Raw genomic sequence first — 17,466 nt, 5'->3', positions numbered from 1 at the left:
GCTCTGTGTATAAAATGTATCCACAAACTGATCACACACACAATATAGTTGGTTTTGCAAGTTGAAAAAAAAAAAATCTAGAATCTTTTTATAGACATTTGGAGCTTTTAAATAAAGTGCAAGATGCTACGGACAACCTCAGCTGACTCTCACCTCAGCAATGACACTGCATTTGCTTTTGACCTTGTTTGACCTTCACCTTCAATACAAATACACAATTAAATCAAGCAATATAAAATATCTATAACATAAAAACCATGACATATCAATCATAGTCTTTATTGATGACTGATTTCTTGCACAGTGCAGTCTAGAACAAACTAGTGCTACTGGAGTTGTAGGCAGAACAGCTGGTACTTCTCCGACTGGAAATTAACATTTGAAACTCAGAGTTATATTGCCTTTGAGTTTTCTATATTAGATACTATATGTAGTACCACTACAGTACCCATGAGCCTCAGCGGCTACTGCCAGAGAATCTGCCAGCCTGTGAAATCAGTTCATATTCAGAACACAGAACAAAACACTGCACCTTATGCCACATTCACAGCCTATTATAATTGTGAGTAGGTGAAATTGGGAATTTCTGGTGGCTCTCAGATCTCTCAGTTGTTGAAAACAACTACAGAAGTGTCAACAAACTGGTGGCCAAATGGCTGCAAAGCCACTAACACTGACAGTTACATCCACATGAAATCCAATATTAGCACTAATGCAGACGATTCAACTAATCAGAAATGAGCTATATGCAGTTTTTTGTGGGTTTGCTTGTTAGTGAAAAAATTTAACTTGATTTTAAAAAAGCTAATAATGTCCATTCATCTGGAGTGACTGCAGGACGAGCAGTAGGGGTAATCATCCTGGAATAAAGCACAGACTCTTCAGTTCATCCAATTCTGCCAAAGATGATGTGAATGCAGCATTATTTGTTCATTTATTTACCTCTAACTTCAGCCCATTTATTTACCTCTAACTTCAGCCCACCATTAGCTGCCAACAACAGAATCTGGAGCTCTCTGATTGGATGTTTGTTTCTGCAGCAGTCTCCTGGACTCTAGTTGACTCCTGTTCTAAAACTGTTATGTTCACTGTCTGTTGTATCTTTGACTTTTTGTCAGTGAAGCAGATTTTCGTCAGCTCAGCGTCTCATTGTTTGTACTGATGATTCAACCGGCAGAGTATCGGGTTGAAATGCTCCAACAGTTGGTCAAAAAACATTTTATATGTGAAAAATGAAAAGGAGCGTTACTGGCTGTGTGTGTGTGTGTGTGTGTGTGTGTGTGTGTGTGTCTCGATGTGACCTTTCTCCATATGGTGTGGGACTGAGCAGGGGGACAGGAGGTGAGCCCTACACATGCTATCAGTCTGAGCTGTTAGCCAGCAGTCACTGAGACACACACACACACACACACACACACACACACACACGCTGGAGGCCATACATGTCATTGTTACCTGATATTCATGGTGTGTAGGAGAAACAGACGAAGGAGAAGGTCATACGTGTGATGTCAGAGGCGGTGCGTTCACTGCCAGCCGTGGGTTTGATTGCCGCTCGCTCCTCTTCCACAGCCGCGGGCTCTCTCTACCCTCTGTCCTCCCCGCCCACCTCCCAAAATCCTCAGCATCAGACCAGCCCCCGCCAGGAGACACACAGACCTTTCTATTTTTGATTTCTAGTCCAAGTGAAAACAAAGATACAGAGTGCCGTCAGAAATCTCTAACAGAGACTGTATTTACTGTATCAAAGAGAACTAATATTCATGGTACTGTAGTTGTGTCTGAGGATGATGAATAATGTATATAACACATATAGTGCAGCGGCTAAAATATAATTCTACAAAGCCCTTGGAAGGATAAGGAGAAATATATTTTAGATATGAAAAATAAGATCTTATTTTATGTTTTCTTTCAGAACTTCCCTTTTATCTCCAGAAATATTTAGCTGCAACCGCCCGAATCCTTCAGGATAAAATCTCCAGTAACATAAATGAACCAGAAAAACGGCATAAATTATAGATCAAAGTCGTCTTTGTGACCTTTACATCCTCATAGTATCTTGAATCTGTAGCTGTGTAAGTATACAAATCACAAATAAAATACCCTGATGTACTTTCACTTTGTATTTGAATTTATGTAAAGAAATGCAAAAGTTTTCCTCCCATCAAAAACATTATCCTCTATATCCCTTCTAGGGCTCCGTATAAAACAGTGGTACAACACTATATAAAATCCCACATTGTTACAAGCCTGGTTGTATGGGTATAGTTGTGGTCATCGTTTGCATCAGTTAAGATAAAAAGTTCACCTAACATCTTAATTGTGACTAACTAGTAATAATACAAATAACAGACATTTTCGATTTTCAGATTCATGTCATATCCATCTACCACAGGAAAACAATGATATCATCTGCTAACACACCTTCAAGGATTGTTGCTGTGATAAATTATTCTAACAACTTAACAGCTTTTTTCTGAGTTTTCAACTGTATCCAACAGCCTTCATCAGCAAATGGGACTAGTTCATGTGACACATCAACTACAGTCACATGATGTTTGTTTATAAGGTGGGATGAGGTCTTAAGCTCCAGAAAAAGCTTTTGAGTGAACCTTGAGACAAGATTTTTTTTTTTTTTTATCACATACATGTTCCCAAGAATGAGTCTCCATGCTTAACTATTGTTGCTATGGTTACATGCAGATTTATATATCTGGTACACTGATTTACAACAGTGTACACCTGCTGCTTTCTGTGAACATGATATCCTCTAAACCACTGACTGGGAGGGAAAATAGACTTAAAATCTTTATTCTAACATAATGATCTTTATTTCCTGGGGATTTATTTCTTGGTTCAGCATTACACAATTATTTTTTCTAAGGTGATTGGAACATTCACTGTATTACCTTTAGGATTGTTATTTAGATTGTTGGTTGGATGTGCAATGCCTCTCAGAAATTGATTCTGTTGTAAGCCCCAGATCTCAGCAACTGAACTGAAAAGCCAATCATATTATATCATTTTATGTTTATATTATACACACACATTTATGTGTACACACATCTCATAAAGCACTTGGCTGTTTAAGTTCCACTCTGGATAACCTGATGTCTGTTTGATAATCTCCAGTATTGGTTTCTAGATGCATTAGCAATGACTGATCTAATTTAAACAGAGATATAATAGCCTCCTTTAGCATGCTTGACTAGATATTGCATTACACACAGCAATTACTGACAGGAATACCGGTGCTGACAAATCATAGCACAATCTGAACAAAAGGCTAACCAGAAGGTTTTCCTCACAGCACTCGTATCAGCTTTGCAAAAGACATTGTTACTGGGCGTCATCGGTGCTTCTGTACATACATGCTTCTCTTTTTAAGTTTCCTTATGAAGCAGTGTAACCCCCCGAAGAGATATCTTTGATTTATATTCATATGCAGATGAGCATCCTTAGGAAAAAAGACATTCTTTTAAAGGGAAGAAGAAAGGGAGAAAAGGAGAGAGAGGGAAGTTGAGCTTATCACCACTCAACAGATGTTCAGACTAAATGTGTTGGTTTGTCTGTCTTGTCACTGAGGCTGAGCAGAGCAAAGCTCCAGCGCTGGCCTGTCTGAATGGACCAAGTCAACCAGCTGCAGCTAAGAAAAGAACATTTCTATAGTGGCTGTAATTTGCTCCGATGGCAGAGGTGGAAAGAGCCAGAGGAGGATCAGGATGAGAACCTTCAGCTGCCAAGGCTCTCGGCCAAACAGAGGAAATTCATTTTCCAAGTAGATACAGTAAAGGCACTGTGCTGCAGGACAGTGCCGGAGCCAGGTAGCTTGCAAAGAAAGTGCTGAGTGGACAGTTACCGAGCTGTGGACTGGCCTGCTGTCTCTTCCTCTTTCTTAAGACAAACATCAGAAAAACACAAACGTTATGAAAGGATTAGTTTTCTCCAGCATTGGGTTGAAGGATTCACCTTGATTTTAAAATCTTTTGAAAGCAACAGCTACATGTGTCTTATTTGCCCTGTGGAATGAGACAGACAGAAAAACAAGCGCTGCAGGAGTCAGAGATCAAAGCAGGAGCCGGAGTGACGTAACCGTCCCGTGTAGACCTCAAAAGTGCAGTTGGTAGTTGTAGGTGAGAGGAGGCAGGGATTGCAGAAAAGTTTAGAGAGGAGAGGTGAAGCCTTTAGGTTAGAAAACTAGGTTAGTGACCTAAAGGTTTCTGGCTCAAACCTCTTGAGGTGATTTGGCAGGTGCCCTTGACCAAGGCACAGAGGGTCAGCGGACCATACACTGTGGTGATGCTGCTCTGCTGCCAAAACATGGAAGTGTATTTGTGCTGAAAGAAACTCAGGATATCTCTGGATAAAGGTTGAATAAAGAATTATAGGAATACTCGCTTATTTTTCCATGTTTCTCTCTCCTTATCTCCTTTCCTTCTCCTTTGCTTCTTTGTTTGACTTTCCCCCCGTCATCTTGCTCTCCTTCCTTCCTCTATCTTGCGATATAACGTCCATGGCTGGTTGATTTGGGTGAGCAGGGGGAAACAGGCAAGGCCTCCACAGTTCAGGGCTCCGGAGAGCTCGGCCAGGCAGCGACAATCAATCACAGACTAAATCTCTCTTCTCTCAGGACTGCTGTGTGCCAGGTGACATGGTCAACAGCTGCAGAAATATAGAGCCTACAGTGCGTATTTGAATTCATATAGACTGGTAAACAGGCTCTACAGTCTAATACAATCTAAGACTCATGTTTGTTCATACATTTAAATCAACCTGTTTACATTTTTCTCATAATCTTTTCCAGCCATTAACCAAATCAGAAAATGGTCATACGAGTCATTTTTAAATGGTCATATGAGTCACATTTGAAGGCACCAAAAACAACTTATTTTGTTATTTAGGAATTCAGTTTTTGAGACACAAGCTTTGCACCAACACCCACATTTGGTGATCAGAAACCCTGGAAAGTCATGCAAAGTCACTTAGAGAAGAACGATAGAGGGTTGCTGTGTATAGCACAGTGTAAAGTCGAGTCCTATTTTTGTTATGAGTCAATGATTGATTAGCAAGACCGGTTGTGTTATAAAGGCCATTCTGTACACTTGTTTGAATATGATAGTATGGTACTAGTCAATCGGTTGCCATATAGCTGGTGTTATATGGGGTTATGTAAATTGACTTGAGTTGTATCAATGAGCTATGTTTGCTGAAGTATGAATGAAACGTTCATGGTGACTTCAGTGTTCTGTCTTAAGTAACATGTACTGTATGTGAGAGTTAAAGCTTCCAGTGGCACAGCATCACACACATGTAGATGGTGTCCATCAAGTGTAAAGTATATTTATGTCTGACCCTGGGTCCATGTGCTTTCTTTTCTTGCAGACATGTCTAGAGTTGGAGCGGTATCTGCAGACGGAGCCCAAGCGTCTCTCAGAGCTCTTTGATGAGGAGCTGGACTGTCTCTTAACACCAGCCTTCATGCAGGGTGGTGACAGTGATGAAGACCTGATGGACCCCCTCCTTCCCAGCCTCCCTGACCAGCCCAGCCCACTTCCATTACTGGTAACCCTCCCCAAGGTCCAGACCAAAATCGTCCAGGTGCCCAACACCAGCAAGACCCAAGCACAGGTGGGGACTGAAACCCTCACACCAAAGGACCAAGTCCTTGCAGGAGTCAGTGCCGCACAGCTTAGCGCCGCTGTTACGTCCCTAACACCGCCATCGTCACCAGAGCTCGGCCGCCACCTGATCAAACCCACACAAACACTGACTGCGACAGCAGATGGCACACTAACGCTCAAACTTGTGGCGAAGAAAGTAGGGTTAGGGGCGGCTAAACTGGTGGCTGCACGAGCGCTACCGTCACCGCCGAGCCGAGGAGGATCCCTCAGTGACGGCGAGCAGGGAGGAGGAGGAAGTCTGGGAGGAGACGTACCAGAGAACAAAAAGAGAGTCCACCGGTGCCAGTTTAATGGCTGCAGGAAGGTTTACACCAAGAGCTCCCATCTGAAGGCACATCAGAGGACTCACACAGGTAAGACCTTCATTACAATTACCTTCAGCACATTTATTCTGATATTAAGATGCTAACATTTTGAATTATTTCCGCTCTGTACTCCAACACTCACACTACGAAACAGTGATTATGAGGTTACGGAGCTGACTGCAGCTATAATTGTAGGGTATTCACATTGAAATTGGATGAACACTGTAGGACTCACAACCCGTGTACATGGGGCCCTTTTAAACAAATTAGCAACATGAGATCTTGTGCTTTTGTTTTACTAGTCAAAACAAATACCATGGTGATGACCCATGCATGAATATGCAAGAAACCTACTAGGACATTCAAGCAGGCTGTAGTACAGGCTGAAGTGTCTGATGATGTCTGTGAGACTTCAGATTAGGCATCAAATATTGAAAATTAAGAATTAAAAAGTTTATACAACTTTTCAACTGTCTCCTAAGATTAGGGAACTATATTGAAGTAACTGCAAGTCGAGCACTGTTAACACACTTTTGTTAAAACCTACTTTTACCTCATTCTCTATGATCGATTTCAACGACAATGTGCCCGGTTCAGAAACAACATAACAACAAATGTGTCACTGTCCTAATACAATTTTCAGTACTGTTGTCATACAAGATGTAGTAACTTCAATAATGTGCTTACAACTGGAGCTTTTAGTAAGGCTACCCAACAGAGACCTCACCTTGTGGGAGTTTCTGGAGAAATCTGCAAAGAAAACATCAGATTTTTCAGTTTTTTAAAAGAGATTAAGACCTCTACTCTTATTCTTCTGCTTCTCAGATGATCCTCTACATGTATTCATTCCCTCATGAGTCCTAATACCAGTTCAGTGCCAAAAGGCCCTGCCTCAGTAATTGCCTGATGATTGATAGACTGGTAGTAAATGACTCTGCGAATTCAGCCGTGTCCAACCGGGTCTGACGTGCAGCTTTAGCTGCTAACGACAGCTGCCCTGTCAGTGACCCTCAGACAGAACACACACCAGGCTAATGTGTCCAGGGGCTGTTTGCTGTGAGCTTTCCATAGTATTAGCACGTGGAGACGGGCTTTGGGTTGATGAAGGAGACACATGAGTGAAGATGGATTGTGACTGATGCTGATTATGATGAATCCTTGATTTGCTCGAGTTTAAACGCATCAAGAAACCTGTTATATTTTTCTAAAGGAGTTGTCGCTCATAACACATGGAAGCAAAACCTTTTAATCAATTTCACAATCAAAGGTTTGTACAGTGTGTCTCTTGTTTGACATACGGTAAGAGGAACTGGAAACTTTTCAGCAGATTCGTTCAGACCAAAAACAGCCCTGCATTTAAAAATAAAAATGCAAAGAGCTGTGCTAGTAAGGATGTTATTGTTCCAGGTACTGGTGAGGTATTGTTTAGAAACAGATCCATGACTTTGAAGGCTAATCAGACATCAAACCTCTACACAGCGGCTTATAATACTACGACGAGGGATTTTCTAGCTCTGGAGAGTTATCACAAAGACAATCACTATCTAAGTAGTCACGATGATCGGCAAGGTAATGTAATAATGAAAATATGGCATTCACTTTTCAAAGTAATCTGTAATCACCTTGTATTATGGCAAGAGTGGAGCCAGATTAGAGCTTTATTGCTAGGTGAACGTTCTTTCTTTGCCGGAGCCTGCTGTGTCAGCACCCCCACTGTGTCAATACAATGGTCGGATTGAAATTAACGAAGGGTAAAAGTCATTTAGGTGGAAACCAAAGACACATTTAGTGTAAGTAAAATCACCCAAAACTTTATGAAATGTTGTATTCAGTTAATATTCATACTGGAGGTTTTCTTTTAGGGTTAGGTTAAAGTGACAGAAACCGACGTAACACAGATCTGTATATTCTTAGAGATCCATTCATCTGTCTTCAGGTCTTGTGGATTGGACATCTCTTAGCCAGAGTAACCGAGGCTGAACACTTGACTTATCTGCAGCATGAAGCCTGTGCAGACTGGTACCACCTGAAGCTAGCATTATTCAACTTTAGCTGTAACCACCGCATCATTTACAGTATCTGGAGTGGTTCATAGCCTCCAGTTGTCATCATCCACTGTTAGCAGTTTCCTTGGTGTTCACCAGGATTACAGTGCACCGCCTGCAGACCTCCACTGTATTAATACCAGGAACCTTGGCATCATTAATCCAGCGTGTTACAGGCTTATATGATCCCAGTGACCATCGCATGGCTTTAAGTATAGCATTACATTTCAGGGCAGCACCTAGCATAGCCGGGGGAACCCACAGCTGTAGCTCTATTATAGCTAATCCAGAATAGAGCAGCTAGCTTTCTGGTAGCATGGCCGCTAGCTACAGTATCTTTAATCTTCTGATGATTCTACAGTCGAGTCATGCTAACCAACGATGAGCTTTTAAAGGCAGAATCATTCACTGAAAAAAAAAAAACCCACCCCAAAGACACTGCAGCTTTCTCACTGTGTGTGTGTGTGTGTGTGTGTGTGTGTGTGTGTGTGTGTGTGTGTGAGTGTGTGTGTGGTATAAATGTGGGGGCGGAGTATTCCCTCCCGATGTGTTCACTACAAGCGCTGCACTGTGGTTTAATTAGCTTAATCCTCTTTTTGGGTTATTATGACCATAAATCATTGAACATACATGTAGGGAGGGATTAACGTAGCAGAGACTACAGAGAGGAACAACTGCAGAAAGCCTGCACAGCATCAGTACACTTACTGTCACATAGTGCACACCAGAGGCCATTAGAAAAATCATTATTGTGAGTTCTGACAGGGGTATGTGCTGCAATATATATATATATAATGTTGGTAATAATACTCCTGTTTATATCCAAAACTATTTCACTGAACCGCAGCCATGATGTGAAGTCATGGTTTATTTTCTTATATAAAAATCAAATCAATTAGGGATGAGATGTAACATTAATAGATGTACAAATTAATTCAGTAAATCTCTAAAGTACGCAGTTAGAGCTGTTCTGAGTCGGAGCCAGGGTTTTCTGGTTATCTTGTTTTTTTCTTCTTCTCTTGGATCAGGTTTGATCTCTAAAAACTGTAGATGGCTAATAATTATATCCTCCTTGTTCCACCAGCGGTCCAAAACAATATACTTAAATACATACTTGGCATCTGTGATAGTAGAATAGATTAGCAGTTTTGGAAGGAGCGTAAGAGTGTCTGTCTTTTAAAAGTCTTTGTTGTGCTTTTACATTTTTGAGGGGAGCATCAACACAGTGTGTGGGCACCTTTTTCTACAAATTTGGATGTGCATGCAGTACACAGTCGCTCAGAGGAACATTTTGCAGTCAGGTGTCATTGTGCTTCCATTACGGAAAAAACACATAAACAGCACAGACAGGAAACTACCTAGCTCCATCAGTGAATCTTTCAACAACTCCTGAACTGTCTGGTTTACATGTGTTAAAGTTGACTGATGGTTTCCAGACTAAATAGAGCAAAAACAACAAAATAGAAATCCTCCAATCACCAATAAATGTGTAAAAACAGTGTTTACCCTCTTTTGGATACAGGTTTTAGTGCAAAGTGACAGAACAGAATCTCTTAAATGAAACAATAAGCTTTGTTACAGGCGGATCTTTATAAAACACTAAAACATGTCTGGAGAAGAATGTCCTCATAAAGATAAAGAAAGAGCAAATGAGGTCCCCAGTTAGCTCTGTGGGTAGAGCTGGCGACCCACGTACCAAGGTTGAGTCCTTGCTGCAGCAGCCCAGGGTTCGAATCCGACCCACGGCCCTTTGCTGTGTGTCATCCCCTCTCTCTGTCTATCTTCAGCTGTCTCTATCATAAAGGCAATAAAAGCCCCAAAAAATACTTAAAAAAAGAAAGAGCAAATTTCTGAATTTGATTGGAGTTCTCCACACCACTCAGTTGGCCAAACGTCCACATTTAAACCATCTTCACACAAACTGGGTTTAGATTTTTGTAATGGGACATTTTGAAGGCCATAAGCTTGTCAAACAGCAGTTGAAACCTCTGACAGTTCACAGTGGATGACATTTAAATGCTACCTCTGACATTTAATGTTTGCTAACAAAAATTTGTGGCGTTTGGAAGTCATGGACGCTATATATATATAAATATACATAGGCCTATATATAGCAACCCATTTTATTTTATTCTACCATTAATTAATGATATTGCTTCATCCCCACTAAACAACATTTTCTGATAATTAGCAATTCCATAAGTACAAAGGTATAGTTTACATTTTATACAGATTTTAGATTTATTAACACATAATATTCAGTATATACAGTGATTATAAGCTGAATCGGGTATGTGGTTATTTTTATGAATAGTAGTATCACTAGAGCAAAATGTGTCAATATTAACAAATAACTAATTATAGCGACTTTTATTTAAAAACTTGGTGTACTGGCTCATCACTAGTATATACTCTATATATTATAATAACCACTGGTTTAAATTCATTCTATATGTTATGAAAATCAATCAGTACAGCTGAAACTTGCTTCAGTTGTATAATCTATCAATAGAGAATGACTACTTATCGTTGCATTATAATGTAGATATTCAGATGAAAGGTCTGCACTACATAACAATGATCATGTTAGGTATCATGTAGGCTTCATGTTGATAATGGTTGATGTAACCGAAGCAAGTTTAAAAAATGGGCTAATTCTGGAAACCAATAGATGTCTATAAAACTAATTATACAATATTTTGCACATGGTTTGCAAAATGTCTCGCTGTGATGTAAAGCACGCTATAATTATATGATATGTAGCTCACAGGTTGAAACATGAAAAACCACTGGCATGGCCACTCCAGCTTGAGTCTGACTTTCTAAGACCTCAACCCGTGCCCCACCCCCCACCCTCAGTAGGTACCACCACAGCTTCATGTGGATTCAGGAAAAACCCTGCTGTAACCCCAGACCTCCACAGACATATACCTCTATACTCCTCTACACCCACTGAGTCCAACCTCCAACCTGCTCTCTCTCTCTCTCTCTCTCTCTCTCTCTCTCTCTTCCACTTGCTCATTCAGTTTGGGTTGCCAAGCAACTGCATCACACTCGTCCATAATTGGTTGGTGGCTGGTTGATTGTCCATGCCTGTTAATCTCCCTCTCTCTCTCTCTCTCTCTCTCTCTCTCTCTCTCTCTCTCTCTCTCTCTCTCACCCACCCCCCTTTCCTTCTTTCTCTCAGTTGCTAGGTGACTTTATCACGCATCCTTGCCTTGCTGTGCTATAATTGGCTGGCGTCATGGTTGCTGTGGCGTCAGGCCCGAGCTGGCCTTACTTCATTCCTCCAACAGTGTGTGCGTGTGTGTGTTATAGCAAGGGTGTGTGTGTGTGTTTGAGGGGGTCCTATTGAAGGAAGATGGGGTGCTCTGGCCAATTACAGAAGACGGGTGTGAAACGGCCGCCTGTCTGGCACCTGCGGCCCCCACTCTTACCCCATATCACACACACACACAGGCAGGTTGAGAGTGTAGCATTTCTCCAATAGGATAAGCTGCCAAGTGGTTTGCTATTGTATGTTGAAAATATTGGTCCTGTATTCAGTCCTGAGTGAGAGGGACTCTGTGGAGTGAGTAGGAGGATTCACACATACAGATACTACAGCTGAAGATTCAACATGGATGATTTTTGGGTCTTTATTGAACTAAAGTAAAGTAATCTGTTTCCACAGCTGTACCAGAGGACAGTGGGCCTTTATAAAATTGAAAACTTATGTCTAGCTTGTCTCGTTTTGAACAAAAGACATGTAACTGGGAAAATTCTTGCACTGATTGCGACTGTCGTGGTCTTTCACAGTTTAATTAATTTCTATTAATTATCATAGTTGAGCTGAATTAGAAATAACAAGATTGAAGAAAAAACTAAATCTTGACTATTAGAGCCCAACCAATACATCAGAAAGGCCAGTATTATCAGATGATTTTAATTTATTATTTGGTTTCTAAATATAGTATTTACTGTTACTGTGATATACTGTAAAGTTTATCATTTAAAGCAACATGATTTTTCTACCACAAAATAACAACTTTAAAATCACTGTGATGCTACACTGACTTCTAATGGAGTGAAAGGTGCCTCTGTCATTCCCACTCTGTGCTCCCATAGGCTTGTTACTGCACTATGTCCCTGCATGTACCCAGTATGATCTCCCACAAGACAAGCAAAACGCTTTATGGCACTGCGTCACACACCACCAACGATGTCATTGATTTTTGGGAAACTAGATCATATTTTATGGAGAAAATGTTTTATGGTTTTCCCTCAGATGTCGTCCGGATCCTGATTGACAGTGAAGTAAACTGCTTCTAAATGTAGGTGCCGTTAGCAAGTTAGCTCACTTAGTTTGCCATGCTGCCGGGACTGTGAGTTTAGTGCACTAGAGCAGTGTTGGTGCTTACACTGGTAGCACAGGCCCTTTGGACCACCAGGAAGAGAAGGTTTTCAGGCCTGGGGCAAGAATGCTGACAGGAAGCAACGCCAGAACCAGCACCAGAATGAAGAACAGGTTTTTATTATTTTCAAGTATTGATATTGGCCTTAAAAATTCAGTGTCAGATAGATTCTACTGACCATCAATGTCTTGGTCCTGGTAATGGTCACAGTGACCGTAGAGCTGCTTAAAAACTTAATCCAGCAAGTTCCTCAAACTATTCTTGTGGGATCTGACATGTGCTGGTAGATGAAGTCTCCCCAGCTTGCTCTGAGTCTCCCTCAGGGTTTCCCCCAAGCCTCCTCCAAAGGAAGGCACCCTCATGTGGCGTATGAACCACATCAACTGGTTCCTCTAATAGGAGGGAGCAGCAACTCGATAACGAGGAACGCACAGCTGTCCCACTGAGAAACCTCATCTGACTCACTTGTATCTGCTTTCTCTTACCTTTCGGTCATCACACAAACCTTGTGGCCTTGAATGCATCAGGATTTCTTCCGTCATTATCATGGGCTAATACAAAGCCTTCATTACTGCTGCTGATGCACCTAATTGGCAGTCAAGTTCACAACCCTTTGTATTATTAGGCTTTCATAGTCTACAATGAGGCCTTGACGGTATTCCAGTGTCTAAAAGAGTGCTCCCCAGGATTGCTCTTCTAAAACATTGTTGTATTATATATTGATATCAATGCAAAAAAACCAGAGCTATTGCCTTTTTTTATTCCACGCATTCTTATTCCTTGTCAGAACCTGGCACCTACATTACCAACAATGCAACTCAACTATCAACAGTTCTGTCAGAGTTTCAGCTTTGTTATGCTAGTAGTAGAATATGGACAGAAAAACCCCAAGAGCATGTTTCAGCTTTTCAAAAAGACCAATGAAAGTAACCCCCAATTTATTACAAAAGTGCAACAAAGCCTAACTTGTAGAGGGAGAGGGTGGGACTTTACTCCTCTAAGACCCCAGGATACTTGAACTCTAGTCTTCTCTCCTAACAAATCAGAAACTGCAGACGTGGTGAAAGAGGAAGGCCTGTCTCCAAAAATGCACAATGGTGAGACAGCAACAAAACCCAAACCCCTTCTGTGGAAATCAGCAACCGACTGCACAAGATTTGACTGGAGGATTTGAATATGCAAATCCAGAAGGGCACAAGCTCATGATCTGGATTTAATTTAGTATGAGAACATGTGTGTCACCTTGCAGTCACGTTGTGTGTCTGTGGATGAAAGACAACTCCGATCAAAGAGGCACAGGATCTGGGGGGAGAATAAGGGGAACAGGGCATCATTCACAGTTGGATGTTCCTGTAGCACTTCATCTTTTACTTGCCGTTGCATCACCTTGCTCTCAGAGCTCCTCTGCAACTCCGATATTTGTCCATGTGAAGGTGTATTTTCTACAGCTTCTGGTATTCTGACATGATGATTCAAGATGGTGAATTAAGGCAATTAAAGTTAAAAGCAACCTCACTTTTTATACACCTGTTGGTGTGGGATGGAGAAGTTATGCCCTGTACTGTGGTTTGGGACTTATTTTTTTACAGCTAAATTGAAACAGGAAGCTGCACGTATAGATGTGTCTGCATTGACCTTTTGTGCAATTATTTTCAAATTTTAAAAAAATAAGTGTGTTTCCATCAACAAGTGCATCAGTATATTGGTGTAACAAGATCACATAATTAGAAAAAGCAGCAGTAACTCTTCTGTTAATCTGCATAATCATTTCCATTCATTGCATTCCACCTAGGCACTGAGTGGCACTTAGCCTGATAATCAAACTTAATTGCCATTTTGTTTTCACTTCATTATTTGTTTGACATTGTGTCCATGTTTGCTGTTTTCTGTTTTGAAAAGGTTCTTAATTTCCCTAACCAGTCACAAGCCAGTGACACCAACATCCCACCAACATCATTTCAGTCGACACAGAAGCTGCATTCGCGGTTGCCAGGAGCAATTAATGTTTTTCTCAATCTTATCCAAGTTTGTCATAATTGTTCTGGCTTTGGCACAGGAAGGTGATGACTAAATTGCTAGTCCTGCCAAGAAAGTTCTGATTGGGTCAGTGGTTTTTCCTGCCAGGGAAAGAGATATCAGTGAGCACAACACCAGACATATTCGAATCACTAAAAAAAACAAGATGTGGGTGGCAATGCAGAACTCTGGAACCAGGTTATACTTTGGAATAATCCCTATCAGGGTTTTCCGGCCCTGTCAAACAACAACTACTGCATCCAATTATGTTTCCACCATATTGTGAAATGCTTCAGTTTTCACATTAGTTCCACTTTGTTTTGGATTGGTGTGTTTGTGTTAGTCTCCTTAAGAAGATTGGTGTGTGCTGTGATGGGAGTGGGGCTGCTGGGACATCTGGCTAACTGACTGTAAGCTGCTGTATTACTCCCCATTAGGAGTCATTAAGACCCCAATTATAGTTACCACCCCCCAGTTCTCACACACACACACACACACACACACACACACCAGAGTTTGCAGTTAGGTTCAGCAGGTTTCAACACAGTGTGTGCAGTGGAGAACGGCCTGTGGTTTAAAGTGTTTCCTCTTTATTGATATTTGAAACATCTGAAATTAGATTGATTTGAATAATGGTTTGGTTGATGTTTGAGAAGTGTCTGAAACCTCCCTTCTTATTCATTTAAATTAGGACTCTGCATTGAGGTAGCAGGAGTCCTGACTCAGGGGGCTTTGAAACAAAGAAAATGCAGAGTCATCAGCAAAAATGTCAAACCTGACTCAACTTTTGCCGCAAAGCAACGCAACATCATCCAGAAACACTCTGCTTTAGCCAATCAGATGTGCACATTTGTGGTAGATTACTAACATAGACAGCCTTTTCCTGTTAATTGTCAAGACAGAGGATAAAAATAATGTAAAGGTTTCTCTGATGAGAGGTCATTTGGTGTCTGATAAGCAGTCAAACTGGACTAGCTGACATATTATCACTGGTATCTGTAGCAACAGCAATGCAGCTGCTTTTTAAACCAGAACCACTCCCACTCTTCCAGATTTTCTAACCAAAATGAACAAAGTGAGATACCCAATATAAAACGAACCATACACACAAGCAAGGTCATGCCAGAAAAAGACCTTCCTGTGATAGACTTTCGGACATACATACATACATACACACTCGCACCCACAGAGAGAAACACACTCTCATACTGGCGTTTCCACAGTCAGACATCACTACGTCCCATCTGAAGATAGTCTGCTCCTGCACACTACACACACACACACACACACCTCCAGCTGAAAGACACACACATGCGCGCACACACACACACACAGCTGGAAGGCTTTCTATCATGGAGAGATAACTACAGGCTGAGAACAATGGACCATCTCTTCTCCCATCTGGTGAAGTGGGGGATGAAACTTAATTTACATTTCAGATCCCACCACCTCAGGGTGTGTGTGTGTGTGTGTGTGTGTGTGTGTGTGTGTGTGTGTGTGTGTGTGTGTGTGTGTGTGTGTGTGTGTGTGTGTGTGGGTGGGTGGTGGGGGGGGTGAGGGGAGGCGGAGGTATGATAGACGGAACAAAACGAGATTCATTTCAGGGTGAATTTGGGATTATGAATTAACACGCTGCAGTGCTGAAAGACTTCATTTACAGCTAATTGAGTGTATTGGCTCATTGAAATGGCTGTTGTGTTAAAGCTGGTCTGCCTGCTTGGCCCCTGGGCTTGTGTGTGTGTGTGTGTGTGTGTGTGTGTGTGTGTGTGTGTGTGTGTGTGTGTCTGTGGGGGTTTGGAAAAAGCCAGGGGTGGTAACCTCTATATTAGTGAACAGCTGTAGTTCAGACGTGTGAAATTAGATGTAGAAATTATAATAAAATGTGACACCTTCTCCTTTCTCTCTCTCCTCTCTCTTTCTCTCCTCCCTCTCTCTCTCTCTCTTAGGTGAGAAGCCCTATAAGTGCTCATGGGAGGGCTGTGAATGGCGTTTTGCCCGCAGTGACGAGTTGACACGACACTACCGCAAACACACCGGAGCGAAGCCATTCAAGTGCAACCACTGTGACAGGTAAACATACACACTGTGCAAAAACAGTGACAGACATACGGTATACTTTACACTTACAGGACAATGATGTCCCTTATCTGTCAGTGACCTGCGTTCAACCTGCATGTCCCAACAATAAAAACAAACTAAAACAAATAGGTATCTTCTGGCAGGGTACAACATTAGCACTGTCTACCATCCAACTGAAAACAATGGTTATCTATTCAGTAATGGGTCAAATCTGAACATTCACCAGCCATTTGGCTGTTTTGTCAAATAATTGATACAGGACATCGGAAGGGGTTTCAGGTCAGCCAGTGCATCACTATTTGTTTTTGTCAACATGTCACAAATACAACCACAACTTGACACAGTAGAAACAGTACAGGTGTAATTAATCTAAATAACAATGGCTGAATTCCATTTAGCTGCTTCAGTTTCAGAATCAGAATCGGGTTTATAGCCAAGCAAGTTTTCACACATATGATGAAATTTCACATTAGGAAATAATCTAAATAAACACCTTAGTGACAAAGTACTGCAAATGAGTGAGTCTGAAGTTTAGAAGCGACGTGATCATTTTCTTAAAGATACTTTCCTCCTTCAGCGGGAGGAGCTCAGGTGAGATCTTATCTGGGCTCCTGGATGATAAAGGTTCAGGACCGTAGCTTATAGTGTAGTCAATTTAATGATAAGGAATGTTATTATCGCAGAGTAAGTTAGTTCCTAATGGATTCACATTATGTGGCAGCCACAGGAATGCATTCAAGATGAGCCTTATTTTCTTTCTGTTCAGAAATAGATTGGAAAATTACTGTTTTTCAAGTCATGTCATGTGGCCAATGGTGGAAGATTTTAGTCACTGATCCTGTGTCAGTTCATTATACCAACTTATTTCTGACCCAGTTTGACCTCAGTGGGGTGTGTGTTTGGAAACCAAACCAATTCTGCCGGTGGTTCAGGGAGTCAACTGGGT

At 41.4% G+C, this 17,466-nt stretch overlaps 1 protein-coding gene across 1 annotated transcript in view; it reads left to right on the top strand.

Moving 5' to 3' along the window:
- Nucleotides 1–17,466, top strand: part of klf7b (Kruppel-like factor 7b) — a 69,837-nt gene that overhangs the window by 38,279 nt on the left and 14,092 nt on the right. Inside the window, exons 2-3 of the mRNA XM_051403160.1 lie at nt 5,383–6,034; nt 16,388–16,511. Of these exons, the coding sequence (XP_051259120.1) occupies nt 5,383–6,034; nt 16,388–16,511 (776 nt within the window). The remainder of the gene's footprint in view (nt 1–5,382; nt 6,035–16,387; nt 16,512–17,466) is intronic.

Source organism: Dicentrarchus labrax, unplaced genomic scaffold (genome assembly GCF_905237075.1).
Source record: "Dicentrarchus labrax unplaced genomic scaffold, dlabrax2021, whole genome shotgun sequence".
Taxonomy (NCBI): Eukaryota; Metazoa; Chordata; class Actinopteri; family Moronidae; genus Dicentrarchus; species Dicentrarchus labrax.
This window is presented reverse-complemented; position numbering and strand designations above follow the sequence as displayed.